General features: G+C 45.1%; 1 protein-coding gene across 1 annotated transcript in view; it reads right to left on the bottom strand.

Annotated features, from left to right (window-relative positions):
- Positions 1-322: 322 nt before the first annotated feature.
- The window catches only part of cfap161 (cilia and flagella associated protein 161), a 41,734-nt gene continuing 15,625 nt past the window's right edge, over positions 323-26,431 (bottom strand). Inside the window, exons 2-7 of the mRNA XM_078207959.1 lie at positions 24,380-24,469; positions 12,086-12,324; positions 11,034-11,115; positions 10,706-10,864; positions 4,767-4,840; positions 323-683 (exon numbers count right to left, since the gene is read on the bottom strand). Of these exons, the coding sequence (XP_078064085.1) occupies positions 458-683; positions 4,767-4,840; positions 10,706-10,864; positions 11,034-11,115; positions 12,086-12,324; positions 24,380-24,469 (870 nt within the window). The 3' untranslated portion in view covers positions 323-457. The remainder of the gene's footprint in view (positions 684-4,766; positions 4,841-10,705; positions 10,865-11,033; positions 11,116-12,085; positions 12,325-24,379; positions 24,470-26,431) is intronic.

Raw genomic sequence — 26,431 nt, 5'->3', positions numbered from 1 at the left:
CTTAGTGTCTTGAGATGCGTAGGTTAGAGGGATTAGCGGGTAAAATGTATGGGGGTAGGGCCTGGATGGGATTGTGGTCGGTGCAGACTCGATGGGCCAAATGGCCTCTTTCTGCACTGTAGGGTTTCTATGATTCATTTTAGCCCATTCCTTTATTCAATTTGAATGTGGTGAAGAATCCAAAACAAAATTTCTCTTGAAAAACTAGCTGATTTATTTGTAATCTTTGCCTGACATTCCCTATGTTTTCTTGCCTTTACATCGCGTTAGAAGAGTTTAACATTGAAGGCAATGCCATTTTGCAGCTTTTGCAAACGTTTTGAGATTGATAATATTTCTCACTGGTTTCAAACGTGTGGAACTTCCAACATTGTTTACAGACTTTCAGGCCGGGGAAATGTGGAGGATGAATGATACTTTCCTATTAGTAGGTGCATTAGCTATAGCACTGCGTAAATTAACACGGAAACGGGTGGCGTTGGGCTAAATGGTCAGGTGAAGCCTGAGGATGCTTTCTCTTTGGTTTATCATCCTCACAAACAGGCGGAGGTGCGTGAAACAAGGTGCCGTGTGGGACACTGGGATCTCCAGTGACAATAATCCAGTGGTTCAAGTCCTCTTCGGCTCGATGGCTGTCATAGAAAGTGTTGGTGGTAATTTCGTGCTCTCTTCCAAATGCGGTCCTGTAAATAGTACATAAAATATTTGTGAGCGGCTTAGGTTTGACCATTCAGTCCTCTGTCACATGAGCTGAATAATATCGATTCTGCTGAAAAGAGAGACAGCTGTCAAAGTTTGAAGTTTAAGTTTTAAAAGTTTATTAGTGTCACAAGTAGGCTTACATTAACACTGCATTGAAGTTACTGTGAAAATACCCTAGTCGCCACACTCCGGCGCCTGTTCGGATACACTGAGGGAGAATTTAGCATGGCCAATGCACCTAACCAGCACGTCTTTCAGACTGTGGGAGGAAACCGGAGCACCCAGGGGAAACCCGCGCAGATACGGGGAGAATGTGCAGATTCCACACAAACAATGACCCAAGCCGGGAATTGAACCCGGGTCCCTGGAAGTGGGGCAGCAGTGATAACCACTGTGCTACCGTGCCGCCTCAGGGAATGGTTGTCCCCAAAGGTTTTTGTTTAGTTACAAAAGGAGCAATGCATGGAGATTTTTTTTTGGAAAGGACAAGGCTGTGTATGTGTGACTATATGTAGATTTTGTGCAAGGAAATATTGACCTTGGAACGGCAGCACAGATAATTTTGGGGCTAAAAATTATGAGGGCAGGTTTCATTGACTAGGCTAGCATTCCACCGCGTATAAGATTAAGGAATGATCTGGTTGAGGAGTCTAAGATGGTTACGCGAGTCGACGGGGTAGTTACAATGAAACTATGTCCTCTGATGAAGGAGGCTAAAACATGGGGACATAACCTTTAAATGAAGTTTGTCTATGTGGAGCTTGCCTGTTCTCCCACAATCCAAAGATGTGCGGGTTAGGTGGATTGGCCATGGTAAATGTGCGTTATTATGGGGATAGGTCGGACAGGGTGGGCCTGGATAAGATGCTTTTTTGGAGAGTTCAGTGCAGAATTGATGGACTGAATGACCCCCTTCTTCACTGTAAGCTTCATGGTGGCATAGTGATTCAATTCCCGACTTGGGTCACTGCCTCTGTGGAGTCTGCATGTTCTCCCCGTGCCTGCGTGGGTTTCTTCTGGGTGCTCCGGTTTCCTCCCTCAGTCCGAAAGACGTGCTAGTTCGGTGCATTGGTCATGCTAAATTCTCCCTCAGTCTACCCGAACAGGTGCCGGAGTGGGGGATTTTCACAGTAACTTCATTGCAGTGTTAATGTAAGCCTACTTGTGACACTAATAAATAAACTTAAACTTAAGCTATTCAGGGTGATATCTGGAAGCACTGCGTCACATAATGGATAGTGGAATTCTTCCCCCAAAATGCTGCTGAGGTTAGTTCAACACAACGTTCTGGGGTTGTGTCCAGCAGGTTGAGGCTGGCACCGTTCTGTACAGATTCAGAAAGTCAGGGATCTGCTTGCTCCCTGTTTGGTGCTCCACTAGCTGCAAGCCAGGTGAAGATTCTCATTTCAAAGTAGATGCAAGGGAGGCCCTGCAGCCATGTGCCTGGGGTGAGAGTGCAGGTTTTGGGAAGTGCCCTGGAATTGAGGGGAGGACTTGATCTGACACGGTGACCTTTCTGGGCATGGTGACCTTGAAGGGATATTCATGCTAATTTAAACCTTATGAGTCCATGACCCAAAGGCAAATCAGGTCCACAACTGGAATTAATTTGGAATTTAAAGTCAATGATGGCCATGAAACTATTGCCGATTGTCATTAAAAACCCATCTGATTCACTAATGTCCTTCAGGTAAGGAAAGCTGTTGTCCTTACCTGGTCTGGCTGACATGTGACTCCAGATCCACAACAAAGTAGTTGACTCTTAAATGCCCCTCAAGGGCAATTAGGGATGAGCAATAAGCACTGACCCAGCCAGCAACGACCAGGTCCCATTAAAAAAGAATCTAAAATACTGACACCAGTCAGTGCAAAAACTGACTCATGTGACCAGGTTTTGCAGGAGGCGGAAGAAGTTGCCCAGAATAGGAAAAAGGTAAGACTTTCCAGAGTTGGATCTGGAAGCGGAAATAAGGGTAAAGTACGGTTACAATCGCTGTTTCAGTTATTTTGAAGGAACTTATTGACCAGAACTGGCCATACAGTGCACTGGGCTGTTACTGAAAGTTTGGATAAATGTGATTATGGGGGATCCCCTCCATCAAGACTGTGGTGAGCACAGCTGAGGGGGATCAGCAGAAGCGTGCCATTTTGGTGAAGAGTGTGACGGTGGGTCGGTTGGGAGCTGCTGTCAGGTGAGAATCAAAGAAAAGGAGTTGGAATTGTACCTGAGGAAGTACAGAGCATTGGGCGACTTTGTGGCTGAAACTAGTGCCATATATTGGGTGGAATTTTTCCCCCAAAAATTCTAAGTGTTGAACTTGCTGGAAAACTGGAGTAATTCACGTTGTTTTTTCAGTGGGAGTTCAGAGCAGAATCTCCCACACTCTGTGCACTGCGGAGGCCACCAGCGTGAATATCATTAAATTTCAGGGGCCGGAGTCTATTCCCACTGGAAAGGCTGAAACCAAGGCACTGGGTGGGCCATTGTGCACGCACTGATCTGTCAGCGCCGAGTTCGGCGCACGCGCAGTGGCCCCGCACTGATGGCCTCCCGGTTGCTGGTCAGCTCAATCACTGGCCAGCCACACGACCCCCGCAACGCCAGCTCTCTGCCCCACCACAGCCCGATCGCTGGCCCCCCCAATCTTTCCTGAGCCCAGCACTGTTCCCCCCAATCCCAGCCCGCTGCAATCTCCATCCCCCCCGACACCGATTTCCCCCCTCCCAGTACTCTCGATCACCACCCTCCCTCTCCCCCTACCTCCCCCCTCCCCACCCCCCAGTGCCGACTGCCCCAGCAGCTTGACCACCTCCCCCCCCCCCCCCCCCCACCCTTCACTCCAGCAGGGTGGGTCTGCCAGCTCCCCAAAAGTGGGAAGCTACTGTAATCCCCGCTGGAGTAAAGTACTCTGGCAGGGTGGGAGATGCTAGTGGGCCTGGAGACTTCAGTCCCAGGCCCGCTAATCATATTTAAATTATATTACAATGACCATGTAAATTGTCTTTGTACCTCCCGCCAATTTCCGGCGTGGAGCAGGTGCCACCGGAAATCCAGAGCTGGAAGACGCAAGCGGGGTGTTGAGCGCGCGCGTGAACCCCGTGAATCGGTCGACGCGAGAACCTCCCAACCAGCCACCATTTTATTTATTCTTTCACAGGATGTGGGTGTCTTTGGTAAGGCCAGGATTTGCTGCCCATCCCCCATAACCCCAAGCTGAGTCGCTTGGTGACCATTTCAGAGGCGGCTAAGGTTCTACCAGATGCTCAGTGAACTGCCTCCTAAATCTGAGACCTTTATTGTATTTGCTATTTAATGTGTAATTTGTGGTTTATATTAACTGCAATTTGCTAATTCAGGATTAATTTATGTTGTAAAGTAAAACTTTAACAGTGAAATCTTGTTCATTTGTTTTCTCATTGGGTCTTATGGTAAATTCAGTTTGTTTGGTTTGTTGGTCTCCACGAGGATTGAAACGATTTTCAAAGTGGAGACTGATAGATTTTTGTTGGATCAGGGCATTGAGGGTAATGGAATCAAGGCAGGTCGATGGAGCTAACATAAAGCTCATTGATTATCTCACCGAATGGTAGAATAGGTTTAAGGGGCTGAAATGCCTACTCCTTTCCCTATGTTCTGACTGACACTGCCAGTTAATAGAAATTAATTTATAATGGTAATTTATAATGGTATTGTCACTGAGCTAGTAATCCAGAGATCCAGGCTAATGCTCTGGGGATGCAGGTTCCAATCTCACCAAGGCAGATGGCGAACTTTGGATTCCATAAAATCTGGATTTATTAGTCTAATGATGACCATGGATCTATTGCCGTAAAATCCCACCTGGTTCACTAATGCCCTTTAAGGAAGGAAATCTACTGTCCTTAGCCAGACTCCAGACCTATGACAATGTGGTTGACTTTGAAATGGCCTAGCAGCAGTGTACCATCTCAGTTCAAGGGCAAATAGGTATGGACAATAAATGCTGGCCCAGCCAGCGATGCCCACATCCCATGAATATTTTTTTAAAAATCATCAGTATTTCTTTTGATAAACTCATCCTTACCAGAAGGAGAATTTCTCAAGTGCAGCTAAAGCCTGGTTTGTACGGGCGTGATTGATAAGTACTTTGATATTTGCCTGCAAAAATCAGAAATGATGAAATCACACATGGTAATATGGCTATAACAAAAGCAAATAAAGCACAATGGTTCATTCCTGGATGGACAGAGTTGGAAAGCAGAGAAGCGATGTAAAATTAATAAAGAAGCTTGGTTGGACCTAACTTAGAATCATAGAATAGAATGGTAACTGCAGTATATCTTATGATAGGAGGCCATTCAGTCTATCGAGTCTGTACCAGCTCTCTGCAAGAGCAGTTCAGCTAATCCCACTTGGCACACTGTGCACCGTTCTGGTCTCATTATAAATATATGGTGGCATTGGAGAGGTGCAAAGAAGATGAACATGGATGACATCCAAACTGAGAGATGATTATATTAGCAAAGGTTGAGCAGGCTGCGACTCTTAAGGCTGAAACATGATCAGATCAAATTGTAATGAAAAATTTGATCTGGTAGGTGCAGAAAAGATGCTTTCACTTGTGGGGAAGGCCAAAACTGGGAGCCATAAATATCAAAGCGTCACTAGTAAATCCAATGAGGAATACAGGAGGAACTTCATTAGTCAAAGAGTGACACAACTGTGGCACAGTGGTTAACACTGCTGCCTCACAACGCCAGGGACCCAGGTTCCATTCCCTGCCTGGGTCACTGTCTACACATTCTCCCCGTGTCTGCATGGGTTTCCTCCGGGTGCTCTGGTTTCCTCCCAACGTCTGAAAAACGTGCTGGTTAGGTACATTGGCCATGCTAAATTCTCCCTCAGTGTTACCCAAACAGGCGTTGGAGTGTGGCAACTAAGGAATTTTCACAGTAACTTCACTGCAGTGTTAATGTAAACCTACTTGTGACATTAATAAACTTTCTTTAAAAAAAACCCCACTGCACTGAAGTGGTAGTTTAGCTAATACAATCAAGCAGTAGTCATATTGCCACAGCTGTGTAGCATTACATGCATATTTTTATAACTTTATTTTCATACAACTTTTTAAATAAAATTATTTAGCAAGATAAAAAGTAGTTGCAGTGTAAGAAAGCAGGTGTAATAAGAGCACCATGGTATGCAGACAGATGCTTTGTGGATGGAGATGCACACAGGTTAAAGGTATTTAACTAATTCAGGACATATTTATATCCACTGCTGGGTACACCTAGGATAGCACTCCAGACCTGAGCCCTCTGCTACACTAATAAAAGCAGAAAATGCTGGAAAAACTCAGCAGGTCTGACAGCATCTACAGAGAGAGAAAAAGAGTGAACATTTCGAGCCTATATGACTCTTCTTCAAAGCTACTGAGATTCTTCAGACTCTTCTGCCACTGTTCCTCTTAGTAAGAAGTCTAACAACACCAGGTTAAAGTCCAACAGGTTTATTTGGTAGCAAATGCCACTAGCTTTCGGAGCGTGCTGCCCCTTCGTCAGGTGGAGTGGGAGATGTGCACTTCTCCAGCTTTTCTTAGGTTCTTGCCCCATTTCTGCTCTCCACCCCCCGCCCCTCCCCGCCCTCCCGCTCCCCGGCCAGCTGTGCCATCTTTTATCTTGCCACAACCCCATCCTAGGATTAAATTTCTCATTCTTACGTTATTTCACTGTGGTGCTGTGCCAGGCTCGATTCACATGTGAGTGCTTCCATAAGCTGTACTTATCTCTTCTTTGGCATCTAGGGCAGAACTCATTATGGCTGCCACCATTTGTCTTGAATTCACTACCTTGCCATCCTCTCAAAAACATTTTCTTCCTTAAAAGCTCTCAGCAATATTCATGGCCACACACTTGACGTTGTCAGCTTTCCTGGACTTCTGTATCCCTCTGATTTTGGTCACTAGTAAAAGTACATTTATCGTATAATTATATCCTATGTCTAACCACTCAATCCCACTTTCTTCTGCGTTGACTTATGGAGAAAGTTCTCTGCAAAGCCACAAATGACTGCCTCTCAATTGCTGAGAGTTTGATGCTCAATTTGCCAAAATACTTCTGCAGCTGTTAACATGCTCAACAAACCCTCAGCTCCCAGCTTTCACTAAAAAACACATTGGGTTGTATTTCACCAGGGGGTGGACTGCTCAATCCACCAGAAGTAAAGTTGGCCGGAAGCCGACTGACTATGTGCCACCCTGCCCCACAGCCATGCCCCACTGCGGTGGGCTAAATTGGAAGCAAGTCCTGCCCCCGGGAGCTGCCAGCCAAACCCGATTGATTGGCATCTCCATCAATCTCAACAGCATTAGAGCTGAGTAGCAGGGGCTGCCAAGACTGCAGGGAGAAGGTCTCAGGGCGATTATGGCTGCCCCAAGAAGGTAAGTCCCATGTTTTTAGGGTGGGAAGGGATCCCAGTGCCCGGGAAAGGTGGGGGTGTGAGTCCGGTTCCCCCGAACAGATGGTGCGGACAGAAGAGAGAGGTGACATCTTGGAAGTGGTGTCCCTAATGCGTGCAGTGCGCCCCTCCAAAGGTTATACCACCTTCCCCCCCACTACACTTCCTTCCCACCTTCAATTAACAAGGCCTTTAAAAGCAGCGTGCGCACTCCCACCCAACTGTCCACACCTACCATGTTATGGCAGGGACAGAATATTATTCAGGTCAATCGACTTGTTAACCGACCTAAACGACTCTTGATTATTTGTGTACATAAGGCGAGAGGGCTGCCGATTTCACTGCCTGTTCACCTAGCGCATCTTGCGGGTGAGCTCAGGGGGTGGGCAGGAAGGTGGGAGGCTTGCCACTTGATCTATTTTATGTGCCCAACCCTGCGAAAAAGCTCATGGAGGGAGATGTAAAGTCCAGCCCATGGAGTGCTGTTCACTACCAATGTAGAAAGTAATAGTCAGATTTTTTCAACCGTCAGAATCTGAATGATGGGACACTCAGTCATTGATAACCCACCCTGGCGTAACATTGCTTCTTCCAGGTGATTTATTGATGGTTGGCCCAATGTACATGGTTACCAGGAAGGTGAACTGTTCCTCAAACCTTAGCTAAAACATCAACTTCAAGCAGCAGCAGCATTAACAGTGACACAGGACACTGAACTTGGATTAATAGATAGATATGCTTAGCTTTGTATCTTTATCCAGATTTTAACACAATCAACACCTCAGATATGCATCTGAGTCACAATTAAAATCCCCACTGGGTTTGTGCAACCACTTGAGGCAAAGGAAGGTAAAGAGCCATGAGAAGGGCCACAATAAGAGTAAGATTAGGATGTGTGTGACTGGGGACAATATATTAGCATGAATTAAGGCTAGGTTAAGAGATAGAAAACGGTATGAATAAATGGTTTATTTTGGGGACGGCTGGCTGTAAATAATGGAATGCCACAAGGACCAGTGCCACAGCCTCTGCTATTTAGAATCTATATCAATGACTTAGAGGAGGGGACCAAATGTAATGTATTTGCTGACAGCACAAAGCTAGGAGAAAAGGTAAGGTGCGAGAAGGATGTACAGAAGCAGCAAAAGAGTATAGACTGATTCAGCGAAACATTGGCAGATGCAGTCTAACGTGGAGAAGGATGAAATTAACGGCTATGGAAAGAAAAGTGGAAAAGCAGATTTTTTTTTTTAAAAATTGAGACTGGTTGAAATGCAGTTTTGAGGTTCCCTGTGTACAAAGTCACAGAAAGTTAACGTGCAGGTTAAACAAGCAATTAGAAAGGCAAATAGCATGTTAGCTTTTATTGCAAAGTGTTGGGCAGAAGTGTAAGGAAGTCTTGCCGCAAATATGTAGGGTATTGGAGAGGCCACACCGGGAATACTGTGTCCAGTTTGTTCTCCATGCCTAAGGAAGGACATACTTGACTTAGAAAGGGCACAACACAGATACCTGTGATGAGAGGACTGTCCAATGAGTAGAGATAGAATGGACCTATATTCTCTGAAGTTTCAAAGAACGATCTCATTGAAATGCATAAAATTCTTAGAGAGATTGACATGGTGGGGCTGAGGAGGCTGTTTTCCATGGACAGAGAGCCAGGGGTTCATTGTCTGAGGATAAGGGTTTGGCCATTTAGGTCAGAGCTGACAAGGAATTTCTTCAGTCAGAGTGTTGTGAATCTTTGGATTTTTCTACCTCAGATGGTTCTGGATGCTTAGCCATTTAGTATATTCAATACTGAAAGCGATAGAATTTTGGCCATAAAGGAAGTCAAATGATATGAGGTCAGAGTGGGAAGATGGAATTAATAGAGAAATTCAGCCATAACCTTATTGAATGTCAAAGCAGGCTCAAAGGTCCATATGGCCTACTCCTGCTCCTATTTCTTATATTATCTTTGGATTGCTCTGATATAAAGTCAGCATTGTTGTAATGGATCCCTCCTACTGTTATAAATGCCTGGCATTATATCCCTAAAATGCTCATTTTATAAAATCTTGAATCTTTTTTCAAAAATTGTTCATGTGATGTGAGCACCATGGATAAATCCAGCTGACTGACCATTCCTAATTACCCTTGGGAAGGTAGTGATGAGATATCTTCTTGAACCACTGCAGTCATGTGATGTAGGTACACCCAAAGTGCTGTTCGGCAGGGAGTTCCAGGGTTTTGACCCAGCGACAGTGGAGGAATGGTGATATGGATGGTGAGTGGATTTGAGGGGGACTTGCAGAAGGTAGTTTCCCCATGCGTCTGCTACTCTTGTCCATCTAGGCGGTAGAGGTCGCAAGTTTGGAAGATGCTTTCTTAGAAGCCTTGGTTGGTTGTTACAGTGCACCTTGTAATGAGACACATTGCTGTGACAATGTGCCAGTGGTGGAGAGACTGAATGTCTCAAAATGACAAGCTATCTACAAAATGTGTGACTAGCACTGGCACCTTGCCTCTTGTATTTGATTGAGACTTTTATCACAACAATCAATTTGGCCTCCTGCTGATAAATTGGATGCTCTGTCCATTCAGTGAACAGTGGGGACAAAAACCATCATCACGAGCTGGAAACAGAGTTTGGACCAAGTGTTAATTGCCCAATGAAGTGAGCTGTTTTGCCAGGATGGTGTTAAACTTCTTCAATGTTGTTGGAGCTGCACTCATCCAGGCAAGTGGAGACTATTCCATCACAATCCTGACTTGTGCCTTGTAGATGGTGGACGGGCTTTGGGAAGACAAGAGTTACTCATTACAGACTTCCCAGCCTCTGACCTGCTCTTGTAAGAAGTCTCCCAACACCAGGTTAAAGTCCAACGGGTTTATTTGGTAGCACAAGCCACTAGCTTTCGGAGCGCTGCTCCTTCATCAGGTTCTGATGAAGGAGCAGCGCTCCGAAAGCTAGTGGCTTGTGCTACCAAATAAACCTGTTGGACTTTCACCTGGTGTTGTGAAACTTCTTACTGTGTTCACCCCAGTCCAGCGCCGGCATCTCCACATCACTGCTCTTGTAGCCACAGTATATATATGGCTGGTCCACTTTAGCTTCTGGTCATTGGTAACCCCCAGGATGTTGATGGTTCAGGTTTCAGTGATGGTAAAGCCATTGAAGGTCAAGGGGTGACGATTAGGAAGTTCCCTGCCATTGGATATGGTCATTGTTTGGCACTTGTAGCTCATAAGTATTTTTTGCTACTTATCCAGCCTGAATATTACCCAAGTCTTAGTGCATATGGACCCGAACTGTTTCAGAATCTGCAAAATTGTAAATATTGTGCAATCATCAGCAAAAATCCCCACCCTGACCTTATAATGGACAGAAGGTCATTGATAGAGCAGCTGGAAATGCTTGGGCCTATTAGATTACGTATTATTAGAACACTTTATAGAATATTCCTCTTGGAAAACCTAAAATACAAACTGAAAATCTCAGAAAATATTTACTATTTACAATATTAGAGGGAATCATAAAGAACAGTCCTTAATAAATACAGTCGAATTTTAAAAGGTCCATACTGGCACTGGGTATCCATCATACTCAAGGCGCATCTGTGGATCCAAGTATAAGACCTGCCAACAGCACAGGAATGAGAGCTGGTCTGTCAAATTCACTAGCTGCATCCGAGATTTTTTGGCAAACTTCAGAAATAGCTTGATATCGCTTGTCAGATATAGCTGTAAAAGAAAGTTGTTTGTGGTTTAATGCAATGATCGTGAGAATAAATAATACAGCAAACATTCACAACTGGATTTGCTCTTATCGACAGCAATCAATTTGTTAGACGAACGATATTATATTTTGGAAGCAGATCAGAAATCTACTGCAAATCATCAGTTAATGCACCTGCCCAGGAACTCCTTCCAGTGTTCTCAAGACAAAGCTCTGTCCATATCGGAGAGGATCACCATCACAACTGTCATCAACACTAACAAAAAGAAGAATTAGTATGAGTATTAAATGTAAACATTGTGCAAAATAATTTCATAAAGGCAATTGCAGTAATGATGTTACAATGATTTCCAACGCACTCCTGACCAGTGTTACACATTCCATCATCCATTTGTTTTGGGACATCCAAAATTCTGCTGTGTCTCTGGAGGGTCGTAGATTTTAATTGCTCCACGTCCATTGCTGCCATTGTTTTCAGGTGCTAAGGCCCTAAACTTTAGAATTCCCTCCCTAAACCTCTCTCCCTCTCTCTTTCTTCCTTTTAGACATTCCTTAAAACTTGGTCTTTGACCAAGCTTTTGGTCATCTACCCCAATATCTCCTTATGTGGCTCAGTGTCAGGTTAAGTCTGGTCAGGTTAAGTCTGGTTTTATTCCTGTGAAGGGCCTTGCGATATTTTACAATGTTAAAGACTCCATGCAAATGCAAACCATTGTTCATGTTTACCGATCAGTTTAGGAGTTTAATTAAAGTCAATACAAATTAAGCTATATTATTATCCAACCTAGAATTTTTCTGCTATTTGATGCACCATAAATATGGTGTAATTTTAAAAGTTTATAATGCAGCTCATAGTGGACTGGTCCATACTGGCCTCACATTAACTTTTCCCAATGACTGGTGTAAAACAAGAAAAATACGTGTCCTATAACGCAACACAATATTAACATCATTAATCATATATCCCCTAGGAAAAGGGACTAAATTAAAGAGGGAGCTGCTAACACATTCACATAATGCCTGCCCTCTCAGATCCCATTATGTTGTGCCTCACTTATCCAAATAGCATTGTTAGAACAAAGAAAATTACAGCATAGGGACGGGCCCTTTGGCCCTCCAAGCCTGCACCGACCATACTGCCCGGCTGAACTAAACCCCCTACCCTTCCGGAGTATTGACATTAATTCAGAACACTCGTAAACCAAATTTAAAACTGGTCTCCTTACCTTGTAATAACAAAAGTATTTCTAATTGTGGGGCTTAAGTCCAGGGTGCCACTCACATCACATGGTGAATCAACCTTTGTACTTGTCAGGAATCTGCTTTGATCCACATTCATAGCCAATGACATGGGACGACGAATTGGATGGATGTTGGCTGCATTTATGTCTTCAGTACCAGGATTAATAAGTAACACTTGGTCACCAAAATGAACATGACCATCGCGGCTTTTGGCAAGCTCAGTCTAAAGAAGTTAGATGAAAACTTGTTGTTAATTTAAGCAATGATATCTAAAATCATGGCTGCCTAAAAGTTGTTAGAAAGATTTACCGTCACAGGATGTTATGAACTGTAGAAGTGCAGCCTAGGTTATTATTTAGTTTTATCAAATATAAATATCCTGGTCAATTGATTTACTTGTGAATCCTTTGGTTCCTTAATTGCAGTCAGAATTTAGAAAGTGATGGCTCAATAAGCATCCTTATAATAGAACAGAATAGAATCCCTACAGTACAGAAGGAGGGTGTTTGGCCCATCGAGTCTACAACAACTCATACCCAGCCTTACCTCGTAACCCAAGTATTTATCCCGCTATTCCCCCTAACCTATATATCTTGGAACACTAAGGGATAATTTAACATATCCAAAAAACCTAACCTACAAATCTTTGGGATGTGGGAGGATACTGGAGCACTCAGAGGAAGCCCACACAGACATGGGGAGAACGTGCAAATGCCACACAGTCACCCAAGGCCAGGATTGAACCCGGGTGGGTCCCTAGGGCTGTGAGGCAGCAGTGCTAACCACTGTGTCATTGTACTGTTGGTGCATGATAATGTGTCTCGTGAAGGATTAATGATTTAATCATAGCGAGTTTATTTAATCATATAATTAGCAGTCAATTACCTGCTAATGTTGCTACAGCACAAGTAATTTGCAATGCATTTACAAAGTAGACATAAAGCAGAAAAGTATCCAACATAGAGATATAGAGCCCGATTCTCCCATCGCGATCCGTAACTTTTCTGGCGGGTCCGGTCCAGAGAATCGCGTGTCGGCCATTTCGCAGGATTCACGCATGCAATGCATGCGCATCTCCCAGAGCCGCGCTGAAAACCAGCGGGGAGAGAGGTAAGTCATTTGAATCTTTTTAAAATGTATTTTAAATATATTTTGCATGTGATTATCGGGCCCGGCACAGAACTTACTTGCCGAGCCCGAGAGAATCTCCCAGCCCGCCAGGAGTACTTCACTTCAGCGGGGTTTAGAGTAGCTCTCCACATTCGGGGAACTAGTGAGAGACCCCGCTGGAATGAAGGGGGCGCAATCAGGGCGGGGGGGGGCAGTGCCCCCTGGACATGGGTACCCTGGCAGTGCCAGCCTGTGCCCCCTGGCACTGCCCTGGGGCAAAGTGCCCATGCTCAGGGGGCACCTTGGCACTGCCCATCGGGCATCAGGAAGTGCCAAGGGGGAGAGGTGAATTGTGGGTGGGGCATAGGGGCGATTGGTGGGGGTGGGGGTGGGGGTGGGGGTCCCGCTGTTACTGCATTGGGATCGATCTGGGCTGGAGGGAGGGCAACAATTGGGGCGGGTTCGGGGGGAGGGTGGGGCGGGGGTGGTCTGTCGGACGGGGTCTGCCTCCCAGGCGGCGGGGGGGAGGTCTGACACCGGGAGGGTCTGCCAGGGTGAAGGGGAGGGGGCGGGATCGCCACTGCTGGGGAGGGGTTGGCTGGACATCAGGGTGTTCCGGGGCAGGTCCGGGAATTGTTGTGGGGGCCGCAATTGGGCCGTGGGGTGGGGAGAGGGGGGGTGGCTGGAGGAGCAGCACTACGGGGGGTGTTGCGCTGGCCAGTGATCGAGCTGGCCAGCAAACGGGGAGACTGACAAATTGGAGCCACTGCGCATGCACAGAGTTCCAGAACTGTCAGACTCCAGCGCGAATAGGCCCCACCCTCCTGGGTTTTAAATGATATTCACGATTGTGACCTCTGCATTGCGCAGATTGCGGAGATTCACGGTCTGAAGCTGCACTGAAAAAACAGTCGTGATCTTGAACAGTTTTCCCACCAATTCAGCACTTTTGGGAGAATCGCCTCCATAATAAATAAGCAATCACTGTTCCACATCTCTCACACATACCCCTAGGTGTGAACATAGATGGAACTTAGATAGTCTCGATGTGCCAAGTACGCCCTGAAGTCAATTGTAGAATATGCAGTTCTGATCTGCTTGAATAGCTACGGTATTTATGTGGCTGGTCCAGTTCAGTTTCTGGTCAATGGTGACCCACAGGTTGTTGCTAGTTAGAGGAGGGAAATGGGGGAGGCAATGATAATAAAGCCAGAGAATATTAAAGGCAGGTGATCTATCTTGTTGGAAACGGTCATTTTGTCACACTTGTGTACCATAATATTAAATGTCATTTATTCGAAGCCTGAATTTGCTGGATATGTGCACGAACTGCTTCATTGTCTGAGGAATTGGAAATCAAGCTCAACATTGTGTAATCCACCAGTTCTCATTTTGGACCTTACAGTAGACCAAAAGCCATTGGTGAAGGCAGTTGGACCTAGGGCTTTGTCCTGAGAAATGTATGCAGCCATGTTCTAGGGCTGAGACGATTGGCTCAACCTTCTTTCTTTGTGCCTCCTGACTTCAACAATCCCCACTGACTTCAATTTTACGAGGGCTTCTTGATGCCACTCTTGATTGAATCCTGCCTTGATATCAAGGGCAATCACACTAGTCAGACAACGATGAGGCAACAATCACAATAAGCTTCAGAAAGGAAAGGGTAAATGAATATTTGTGGATGTTGAACGGGACCAGAATGAAGATTCGTTCTAATGTTTGACTAGTATGCCGATTTCAATGCCATTTGGACAAGGTATCTAATACTCAATGTTCCCAGAACCATATGAAAAAATATCAAAAAGGTTCTATTCGTTTATCATCATCATCATGTTTTAAGTTTAAGTTTATTTATTACTGTCACAAGTAAGGCTTACATTAACACTGCAGTGAAGTTCCTGTGAAATTCCACTAGTCACCACACTCTGGCGCCTGTTCAGGTCAATGCACCTAACCAGCACATCTTTCAGAACGTGGGAGGAAACTGGAGCACCCGGAGGAAACTCACGCAGACGTGGGGAGAATGTGCAAACTCCACACAGACCCAAGAAGGGAATCGAACCCGGGTCCCTAGCGCTGTGAGGCAGCACTGTGCCACCGTGCCACTCCTGGTGTAATTCTTTACGTTCTCTAAGCTTTCCAATGCTCACTGTGTCTGTTTGCAGATAGGCTTCCCAAAGGAAGGCCTTACCATGGTGCAAACAGGTTAACCCATTTCATCCATGTAGGCCAGCACAGGTTTTTCACTGTTCTCTATCTGTAGGCCAGCATAGATTGCACAGATAATCAGAGTTTTCCAAAGTGCTTTGCAGCCAATTGATTTCTTTTGAAACGCAGTCACTGATATAATCACATAGGCAGGTTTGGCAGTCAGTTTTCACACTGAAATGTTCCATAAACAGCAATTATCTAAAGATCCAGTTAATCTGTTTTTGACCATGTTACTTAAAGAATTATGTTAGCCAGGCAGTGGCGCCCCTCCCTCTAACCAAACCCCCCCCCCCCCCCCTCCCCCCCTCCCTCCCCACCGAGTCTCCCCACCCCTCCCCGGTTTCCTTTGGGATCTTTTACATCCACTTGATTAAGCAGGCAGGAATTAGTTTAATCTGTCAGAAGCTACATCAGGAATTACCCTGCAATTACTATGCCATGCTTGTTCAGAGCCTTCAAACAACCGCACAACCTCAAACAGACCATTGTCCGCAGCAAACTACCCAGCCTTCAGGAGAACAGTGACCAAGACACCACACAACCCTGCCACAGCAACCTCTGCAAGACGTGCCGGATCATCGACACAGATGCCATCATCTCACGTGAGAACACCATCCACCAGGTACACGGTACATACTCTTGCAACTCGGCCAACGTTGTCTACCTGATACGCTGCAAGAAAGGATGTCCCGAGGCATGGTACATTGGGGAAACTATGCAGACGCTGCGACAACGGATGAATGAACACCGCTCGACAATCACCAGGCAAGACTGTTCTCTTCCTGTTGGGGAGCACTTCAGCGGTCACGGGCATTCGGCCTCTGATATTCGGGTAAGCGTTCTCCAAGGCGGCCTTTGCGACACACGACAGCGCAGAGTCGCTGAGCAGAAACTGATAGCCAAGTTCCGCACACACAAGGACGGCCTCAACCGGGATATTGGGTTCATGTCACACTATTTGTAACTCCCACAGTTGCGTGGACCTGCAGAGTTTCACTGGCTGTCTTGTCTGGAGACAATACACATCTTTTTAGCCTGTCTTGATGCTCTCTCCACTCCCATTGTTTTGTTTCTTAAAGACTTGATTAGTTGTAAGTATTCGCATTCCAACCATTATTCATGTAAATTGAGTCTGTGTCTTTATAAGCTCTGTTTGTGAACAGAATTCCCACTCACCTGAAGAAGGGGCTTAGAGCTTCGAAAGCTTGTGTGGCTTTTGCTACCAAATAAACCTGTTGGACTTTAACCTGGTGTTGTTAAACTTCTTACTGTGTTTACCCCAGTCCAACGCCGGCATCTCCACATCATGTTCAGAGCAAAACAGGCAGCAGACAACAGCAAGTGAGCAAGCCCAAGCTTTTCAAATGATATGCTGGAAACTTTGCGCAGGAGACAGTGGACAAAAGGAGAGAGGCTCTCTTCTCCATAGGGGCACCAGAAAACACTTCACACAAGTGTTGAGAAGATGGCTGCAGTGATCAATGCCAGTGGCCCAGCCTTAAGGAACTGTACTCAATGCTAAGACAAGTGGCCTCACTCGAGCGGTCAAGATCAGTGAATGTTCTTACATGCCTAATTCTTCCACTGCTTCATTCACCGCACCATGATACTCACCTAACAACCTCGATTGATACCTCACATCCTATGCTTCATCTCATTCTCACACTGTACAGGAGGGTTCGTTGGAACAATATGTAGACAGCCCGACTAGAGAGGGGGCTATACTGGACCTGGTACTGGGGAATGAGCCCGGTCAGGTCTTCAAAGTTTTGGTAGGGGAACATGTGGCAAATAGTGACCACAATTCTGTTAGCTTTAGGATAGTGATGGAAAAGGATGAGTGGTGTCCCAAAGGTAAGGTGTTGGATTGGGGGAAGGCTAACTTTAGTGGGATCAGGCAGAAATTGGCAGCTCTTGATTAGGAGATTCTGTTTGAGGGTAAATCCACATCTGGTATGTGGCAGTCTTTTAAGGAACGGTTGTTAGGGCTACAGGACAAGCATGTGCCTGTAAAAAAGGATAGGAAGGGTAGGATTAGAGAACCGTGGATAACCAGGGAAATTGAGGGACTGGTCAAAAAGAAAAGAGAGGCGTATGTTAGGTCCAAGCAGCTAAAAACGGAGGGAGCTCTGGAGGAGTACAAAGAAAGTAGGAAAGTACTCAAACGGGGAATTAGAAGAGCAAAAAGGGGTCACGAAATGTTCTTGGCAGACAGGATTAAGGAGAATCCCAAGGCATTTTATTCATACGTTAGGAACAAAAGGGTTGTTAGGGAAAAAATCGGACCTCTCAGGGACAAAAGTGGGGACTTATGCTTGGAGCCCAAAGAAGTAGGGGAGATCCTAAATGAATACTTTGCGTCGGTATTCACAAAGGAGAGGGATGTGTTGACTGGGAGTGTCTCGGAGGGGAGTGTTGAACCGTTGGAGAAAATCTCCATTACAAAGGAGGAAGTGTTAGGTTTGTTAGAGAATATAAAGACTGACAAATCCCCAGGGCCTGATGGAATCTATCCAAGGCTGCTCAGGGAGACGAGAGGTGAAATCGTTGGGCCTCTGACGCAAATCTTTGTCTCGTCACTGGACGCAGGTGAGATCCCAGAGGATTGGAGGATAGCTAATGTGGTCCCGTTATTTAAGAAGGGTAGGAAGGATAACCCGGGTAATTATAGGTCGGTGAGCTTGACGTCCGTGGTGGGGAAGTTGTTGGAGAAGATTCTTAGAGATAGGATGTATGCGCATTTAGAAAGGAATAAACTCATTAACGATAGTCAGCATGGTTTTGTGAGAGGGAGGTCATGCCTCACTAACCTGGTGGTGTTTTTTGAAGAAGTGACCAAAATGGTTGACGAGGGAAGGGCCGTGGATGTTGTTTATATGGACTTTAGTAAAGCGTTTGACAAAGTCCCTCATGGTAGGCTAGTGAAAAAGGTTGGATCTCATGGGATAAAGGGGGAGGTGGCTAGATGGGTGGAGAACTGGCTTGGTCATAGAAGACAGAGGGTGGTAGTGGAAGGGTCTTTTTCCGGCTGGAGGCCTGTGACTAGTGGTGTTCCGCAGGGCTCTGTATTGGGACCTCTGCTGTTTGTGATTTATATAAATGATCTGGAAGAAGGAGTAACTGGGGTGATCAGTAAGTTTGCGGACGACACAAAACTGGCAGGACTTGCAGATAGTGAGGAACATTGTCAGAGGCTACAGAAGGATATAGATAGGCTGGAAATTTGGGCAAAGAAATGGCAGACGGAGTTCAATCCTGATAAATGCGAAGTGATGCATTTTGGTGGGAATAATGTAGGGAGGAGCTACACGATAAATGGAAGAACCATAAAGGGTGTAGAGACGCAGAGGGACCTGGGTGTGCAAGTCCACAGATCTTTGAAGGTGACGTCACAGGTGGAGAAGGTGGTGAAGAAGGCATATGGCATGCTTGCCTTTATAGGACGGGGCATAGAGTATAAAAGTTGGGGTCTGATGTTGCAGATGTATAGAACGTTGGTTCGGCCGCATTTGGAATACTGCGTCCAGTTCTGGTCGCCACACTACCAGAAGGACGTGGAGGCTTTGGAGAGAGTACAGAGGAGGTTTACCAGGATGTTGCCTGGTATGGAGGGGCTTGGTTATGAGGAGAGATTGGGGAAACTGGGGTTGTTCTCCTTGGAAAGACGGAGGATGAGGGGAGACTTAATAGAGGTGTATAAAATTATGAAAGGCATAGATAGGGTGAACGGTGGGAAGCTTTTCCCCGGGTCGGTGGTGACGTTCACGAGGGGTCATAGGTTCAAGGTGAAGGGGGGGAGATTTAACACAGATATCAGAAGGACATATTTTACACAGAAGGTCGTGGGGGCCTGGAATGTGTTGCCGGGCAAGGTGGTGGAGGCGGACATACTGGGAACGTTTAAGACTTATCTAGACAGCTATATGAACGGAGTGGGAATGGAGGGATACAAAAGAGTGGTCTAGTTTGGACCAGGGAGCGGCGCAGGCTAATTGTTCTTTGTTTCTCGTTTCAAGGCTTCATTCTATGATCATCTTGCTGGTGCCAGTACAGAGCGAGACTGCGGATAGTTGGGAACCTGTCTCGGGGGCAGGGAATTCAGATGGTGTTCGTAAAGCAGAAGTGGAGATGAATAGGGTTGGGAAGCATTTTCTGATCAGGGCCAGTGTGATCTCCTGGACTCGTTTCGATCGCCACAGGGGGTCGGAGAGGAATTTCCCAGATTTTTTTTTCCCCCAACTTGGCCCTGGGGTTTTCACTCTGGGTTTTAGCCTCTCCCTGGAGATCACATGGTCTGGAATGGGGGGGGTGGGGGTGAGTTAATAGGTTGTGATGAACAAAGCATCGTAGCTGTGAGGGACAGCGCGGTGGATAGGATATTAGGATGTAGATAGGATGGAAAATTGGGCGGGGATCCTGGATTCAGGATTCAATCCTGGACCGGGGAGCGGCGCGGGCTTGGAGGGCCGAAGGGCCTGTTCCTGTGCTGTATTGTTCTTTGTTCTTTGTTGTTCTTTGTTCAACGCTTGTGAGTTAAAATTGCAATTGATAGGAACAGGACAGGTGGTGAGCAGGTAAGTCTCCCATTCCATTTCTACTGTCCGCCCCACCTGCTTTCCATCCTGAGGAGGATTAAAATTCTCCCCTACCCCTGCCATCCTACTAGAAGAGGGAGACATAGCTGATGGATTCCTAAGGCTGAAAAGTCCAATTTTAGCACTCTTTTTTTCATGGGATGTGGGTATCGCTGGCGAGGCCAGCATTTGTTACCAATCCCTACTTACCCTTGAACTCAGTGGCTTGCAAGGCAATTTCCGGGGCAGTTAAGAGTTAACCACATTGCTGTGGATCTGATGTTACATGCAGGTCAGACCAGGTAAGGATGGCAGATTTCCCTCCGTAAAGGACATTAGTGAACCAGATGAGTTTTGATGGCAATCAATGATAAGTTTCTCTGAGAGCTCTCTGACACTGAGCCTGTCCAGCCTGTGTAGCATTGTTGCTCACACTGCTTTACACAGTTGAGCCATCGAGGAGCTTGGATTGAACTTTCTGGCGTAAATACAAACACTTCACTCATCACTCTAATGAATACTGTCCTATCTGTAAAAGATTATAGTAAACAGCCCTTCCTTTTATGGTGTGTTTTGAGCTTCAATTACTCCTTTCTTCTCCTTTCCCTTATAAAATATATATTGTAACTTCAAAAAAACCACATTAGATCTGGATGCAATATGTTATCTGTTTAAAACTTGGAGATCCTTTACGTGATATAAGAAAATTCTAAAGGACAGATTTAAGACGCAGATTGTTGAGTTCAGATAAGTTAAATGAATTATTTTGTAACATCTGCTATTAAACATTAGAGACGGGGAAGTTTGAAACCAAAATTGTTCTAAACATTCCAAAAACATCTGAAATTATTTTAAAAGATAGATCATCCAACACCCGATCCCCAAACACACGCCCCAGCCCCCCGTCTCACCAAGCTAACTGCCTCAAATTGACATGTGGCACCTAATTTTCCTCCTGTCTTAGATAAGGAATATTTCTGTATATATGTTTTAACCTCATGAAAATTGATTCAGGCTTTGCTATTTTCTAAATATTTGTACAATTAGTAACTTGCTGGAACCAAAAATCTTTGGCCTCAACAGCAAATTGCTGGTGGAAGTTGGACACAGGGAGCCCAATGGAAACTAACCTGAAAATGATAGGTTTCCACCATAAATACACTGTGTCGGTAATTCCCTGTGGTAAATACAACCTTCATCTGTCCCAAACATGGTCTATAATATTGGAGAAAGCAGGAGGAAGGTTGAGGGATTTCCCCATGATGGATTTCTTAGGCCTTAGCCTCCCAGCTGCTAAGTGATATGAACACTGAGATGAGCCCAGCACAGTGGACAGCTCAAGTACAGACTCTCCTTCTGATCATTCAAAGGTCTACAAACTCATTTATTTCCTCATTTGATAAGTCATGCAACTAGCTTGCACATTGGGTGCAGTTTTCCCAGCCCGGTGGAGGTGGGTCAGGGGCTGGGAAAATAGTGGAAATTGTTGTTGGGTGGCCACTGTGGCTGAGATGGGAAACATTCATCCAGTCAAAATGGCACTCCAGAGCCTTTTTACATTTGCGATGCCTCTTTCCCAATGACACACTGACCACTTTGACAGCAGCTTGGCAGGTTAGAGAAGGTAAATGCTTTTTAACATCGTTCAGTAACTTTTAACATCGTTTCCCACTGATGGGTCATGTCACTCGATCACCACCTCTCCTGCTGGATGTTGGAGAATGCAAGATTTAGTGAGAGGGAAGAACTAAGGGAGATCAAAATTAGTAGAGAAATGGTGTTGGGAAAATTGATGGGATTGAAGGTGGATAAATCAACATCCCAGAGTACTTAAGGAAGTGGCTCTAGAAATAGTGGGTGCGTTGGTGGTCATCTTCCAGGATTCTATAGACTCTGGAACAGTCCCTGCAGATTGGAAGGTAGCGAGTGTCACTCCAATATTCAAAAAGGGAGGTAGAGAGAAAACGGGGAATTATAGACCAGTCATCTTAACTTTGATTTGATTTGATTTATTATTGTCCCATGTATTAACATACAGTGAAAAGTATTGTTTTCTTGCACGCTATACAGACAAAACATACCGTTCATAGAGAAGGAAATGAGAGAGTGCAGAATGTACTGTTACAGTCATAGCTAGGGTGTAGAGAAAGATCAACTTAATGCAAGGTAACTCCATTCAAAAGTCTGACAGCAGCAGGGAAGAAGCTGTTCTTGAGTCAGTTGGTACATGACCTCAGACTTTTGTATCTTTTTCCCGAAGGAAGAAGGTGGAAGAGAGAATGTCCGGGGTGCGTGGGGTCTTTAATTATGCTGGGACAGAGTCAATGAATGGGAGGCTGGTTTGTGTTGGATTGGGCTACATTCACAGCCTTTTGTACTTCCTTGCGGTCTTGGGCAGAGCAGGAGCCATACTAAGCTGACATCAGTAGTGGGGAAAATTCTCAAATCCATTATCAAGGATTTTATAGCGGAGCATTTAGAAGGCAGTGGCAAGATCAAACAGTCAGCGTGGATTTATGAAAGGGAACAAATCTGTTGGAATTCTTTGAAGATGTAACTAGTAGTGTTGACAAGGGGGAGTCAGTGGATGTGGTATATTTGCCCTTTCAGAAAACGTTTGACAAAGTCCCGCATGAGAGATTATCATGCAAGATTAAAGCCCATTGGATTGGGGGAAGTGTATTGAGATGGATAGAAAACTGGTTGGCAGAGAGTAGGAATTAATGGGTCCTTTTCAAATTGGCAGGCAGTAACTAGTAGGGTGTCACGGGGATCGGTGCTGGAACCCCAGCTATTCACAATATATATTAATCATTTGGGTGAGAGAACAAAATGTAACATCTCAAAGTTTGCAGATGATACCAAGTTGGGTGGGAGGGTGAACAGTGACGAGGATGCAGAGGTCCTTCAGCATGATCTGGACAGGTTGGGTGAATGGGCAAATCAATGGCAGATGCAGAATAGTTTGGATAAGTGTGAGGTTATTCACTTTGGAAGCAAAAACAAGAAGGCAAATTACTACCTAAATGGTTGTAAATTGGGAGAGGGGAGTGTGCAGTGGGACCTGGGTGTCCTTGTTCACCAGTCGCTGAAGGTAAGCATGCAGGTGCAGCAGGCGGTAAAGAAGGCAAATGGTATGTTGGCCTTCAGTGTGAGAGGTTTTGAGGTTTCGCAGGGATGTGTTGTTGCAATTATACAGGGCCTTGGTGAGGCCACACCTAGAATATTGTGTACAGTTTTGGTCTCCTTTTCTGAGGAAGGATGTCCTTGCTCTCAAGGGAGTGAAGCGAAGGTTTATCATAGAAATCATAGAAACCCTACAGTGCAGAAGGAGGCCATTTGGCCCATCGAGTCTGCACCGACCACAATCCCACCCAGGCCCTACCCCCACATATTTACCCGCTAATCCCTCTAACCTACACATCTCAGGATTCTAAGGGGCAATTTTTAACCTGGCCAATCAACCTAACCCGCACATCTTTGGACTGTGGGAGGAAACCGGAGCACCCGGAGACACGAGGAGAATGTGCAAACTCCACACAGACAGTGACCCGAGCCGGGAATCGAACCCGGGACCCTGGCACTGTGAAGCAGCAGTGCTAGCCACTGTGCTACCGTGCCGCCCAGGCTGATTCCAGGGTTGGCGGGACTGATGTATGAGTAGAGATTGACTAGGTTAGGATTGTTTTCGCTGGAGTTCAGACGAATGAGGGGGGATCTCCCTATTTGTAGTTGATGCCAAAACATTGAATGTATTCAAGAGGCGGCGAGATATAGCACTTGGGGTGAATGGAATCAAAGGTGATGGAGAGAAAGCAGGATTAGGCTATTGAGTTGGATGATCAGCCATGATGGTGATGAATGGTGGAGCAGGCTCAAAGAGCCAAATGGCCTCCTCCTGCTCCTATCTCCTATGTTTCTATGCTCCCTGACCCACCCTCACTGATGACCCTCTGGCTCATGGCTTGTCCCACTCCCTAACACACCCTCTCACCCCTAACCCTCTGACCTGCAGCCTCTGTTGCTCCCTTATTTTCAAAGACTTGTATCCAGGAATGGGGACTCAGAAGGTCACTCCCTCGAGCAGTGATTTCCCCTGATAACTATAAGTACCTTCATACTTAAGGGATAATACTATTATAATAGATTTACAAGTTGGAATTTATTTTAAGCAGTCACATTGAATGCATGTAGAAGTTGTAAATATCATGCTGCTCTTGAACGTTTGAAGATTACTGTATGTGGCTCTAAGGTTCAAAAAGTTTGACCACCTCTGATTTATATTTTTTGCCATCTTTGACACAATTCTACAGTAACTTAGTCAATAACTGATGAAAAATTGTTGCTTTTGGGAAAAAAAACTGTTTGAAACAGATTTTTCACCTTTTCCAGTAATACTTCTCTGTAAGATCCTATCTTCTGTATCATAAGCTCCCCACGTTCTTTCCTCGCAATGAAGTCTTTAATAACATCCTGTAAGATACAAAAAGATGTTTTTTGCATTTTTGAGCTCATGCATTAAACTTCAGACCAATTAGATTAGGGTGCACAATTTTGCATAGTATGCCTGGATCTCTCCTATTGGTAGGTGTGCCACCTGTCGGACTTTAACCTGGTGTTGTTAGACTTCTTACTTGGTGTGCACCAGGACAGTGTAGGAAACGGTTTAATGACTTTACAAGAGTGACCAAGATAAGTCAAGGCTCGAATGTCAATACACATCTTCTAACAAACAAACAGCTTCACTCACCTTCTTGCACCTTTCTCTGTCAGCACGTGGGTGTGGGGGAACTAACATCTGTTCAAAGGCAATCTCTCCAAACAATCTTTATTCAAAACCATTCTTTCAATTCACTTTCACTGTCACAAGGGCTTACTTTATTCAAGTATTCAAGGATACAGTTTTTAAAAGGTGAAGACAATTTGATCTCATTATTATGGCAAGCGTGACGACATAGAGTCAAAGAGGTTTACAGCATGGAAACAGGCCCTTCGGCCCAACTTGTCCATGCCGGCCCTTTTTTTTAAACCACTAAGCTAGTCCCAATTGCCCGCCTTTGACCCATATCCCTCTATACCCATCTTACCCATGTAACTGTCTAAATGCTTTTTAAAAGACAAAATTGTACCCGCCTCTACTACTGCCTCTGGCAGCTTGTTCCAGACACTCACCACCCTCTGTGTGAAAAAATTGCCCCTCTGGACCCTTTTGTATCTGTATTTTGTACATGTGGGACAAGTCTCCATAACACTCACAGATCTGTAACATTAGCTACTATCCCTCCAAAGGAAACAACTGCACATAACCAGCTGAGAAGGACAACTGTTGGAGGACCACCATCATTCTTAAACTCCACCCATCTCCATGACAACGAAGCCTTCCAGAGCTCACTGAATGGTTTTAAAATTAATTGTAGATCTAATCCCAAAACAAAACTCTCTGGACTGCATTTCTTTGCAAGAAATGTAGACACAAATTCTGCAGCTAAGTACGCCCACCCACAGTTTTATGATCTTACCTTTCAGCTGTTAACCCCTTAAATAAACATGGCCCCAGACTTTTAAGTCTAAATATCTTCAAGCTGCTTTAGTTGCATTGATCCCACTTTCAACAGTGAAATTTTAATCTTCCCAGAACAAAAATGATCTCTAATATATTACCAAGAACCATGAGCGAGGTGTTTATAACAAGGTTAAGGATGGGAATAGGGCATGGGGCTTGCCACTCACACTGCCCTGATTAAATGTAGCAGAAAAAGGAACTTTCACTTTTTTGGCAGAAATATTCAAGTCCTGTCTTTTGAGATAGATTTTACCTGGAACTTTTAGGAATGCATTTTTCTCTCTTTACTGCCTAAAGCAGCAAGTGTTTCAGAGCAAAGTATGTTAAAAAGAGTATGGGCAGAACTTTTCAAATTTTTTCCAAGTGTTGTTTGCGACAGGAAAGGCGGAGGGCAGCGTGCCCGCCAGCTAGCTTACCAGTTTTACCCAGCATATTTTTAAACACTTTGATCATAAAAATATTAAGAGGCGGGCCCCATGACATCATGCAGGCGGGATAGTCTCTGAATGAGCCCGCTCCACCAGAAACCAAATAAAAGTGAACTAAGGAACCCACCCCCTTCATAGACACAGAGCCCCCACCCCAACAGACATGGGACACCGCCCCACAACCCCTCCCTTCCACCCCAAAACTTCCCAGCGGAAACTCCCCCATTCCGGCAGTGCCTCCAGGCAGGGCCTGGGAATGACCCTCTTCCCATGAAATGCTTGTATTATATTGAAGCGTTCAACACAAAAAAAGGATTATTATTGCACAATAGGTATAAACATACAAAAACAAATTCATATACGTTTTTTTCTATTTGTTATGTACATAAATATTTATTATAGGTTAAATGTTTGCATATTCCACAAATGCTTCCAAATCTTACT

The sequence above is a fragment of the Mustelus asterias genome, unplaced genomic scaffold, assembly GCF_964213995.1.
Source record: "Mustelus asterias unplaced genomic scaffold, sMusAst1.hap1.1 HAP1_SCAFFOLD_2947, whole genome shotgun sequence".
NCBI classification, from domain to species: domain Eukaryota; kingdom Metazoa; phylum Chordata; class Chondrichthyes; order Carcharhiniformes; family Triakidae; genus Mustelus; species Mustelus asterias.
This window is presented reverse-complemented; position numbering and strand designations above follow the sequence as displayed.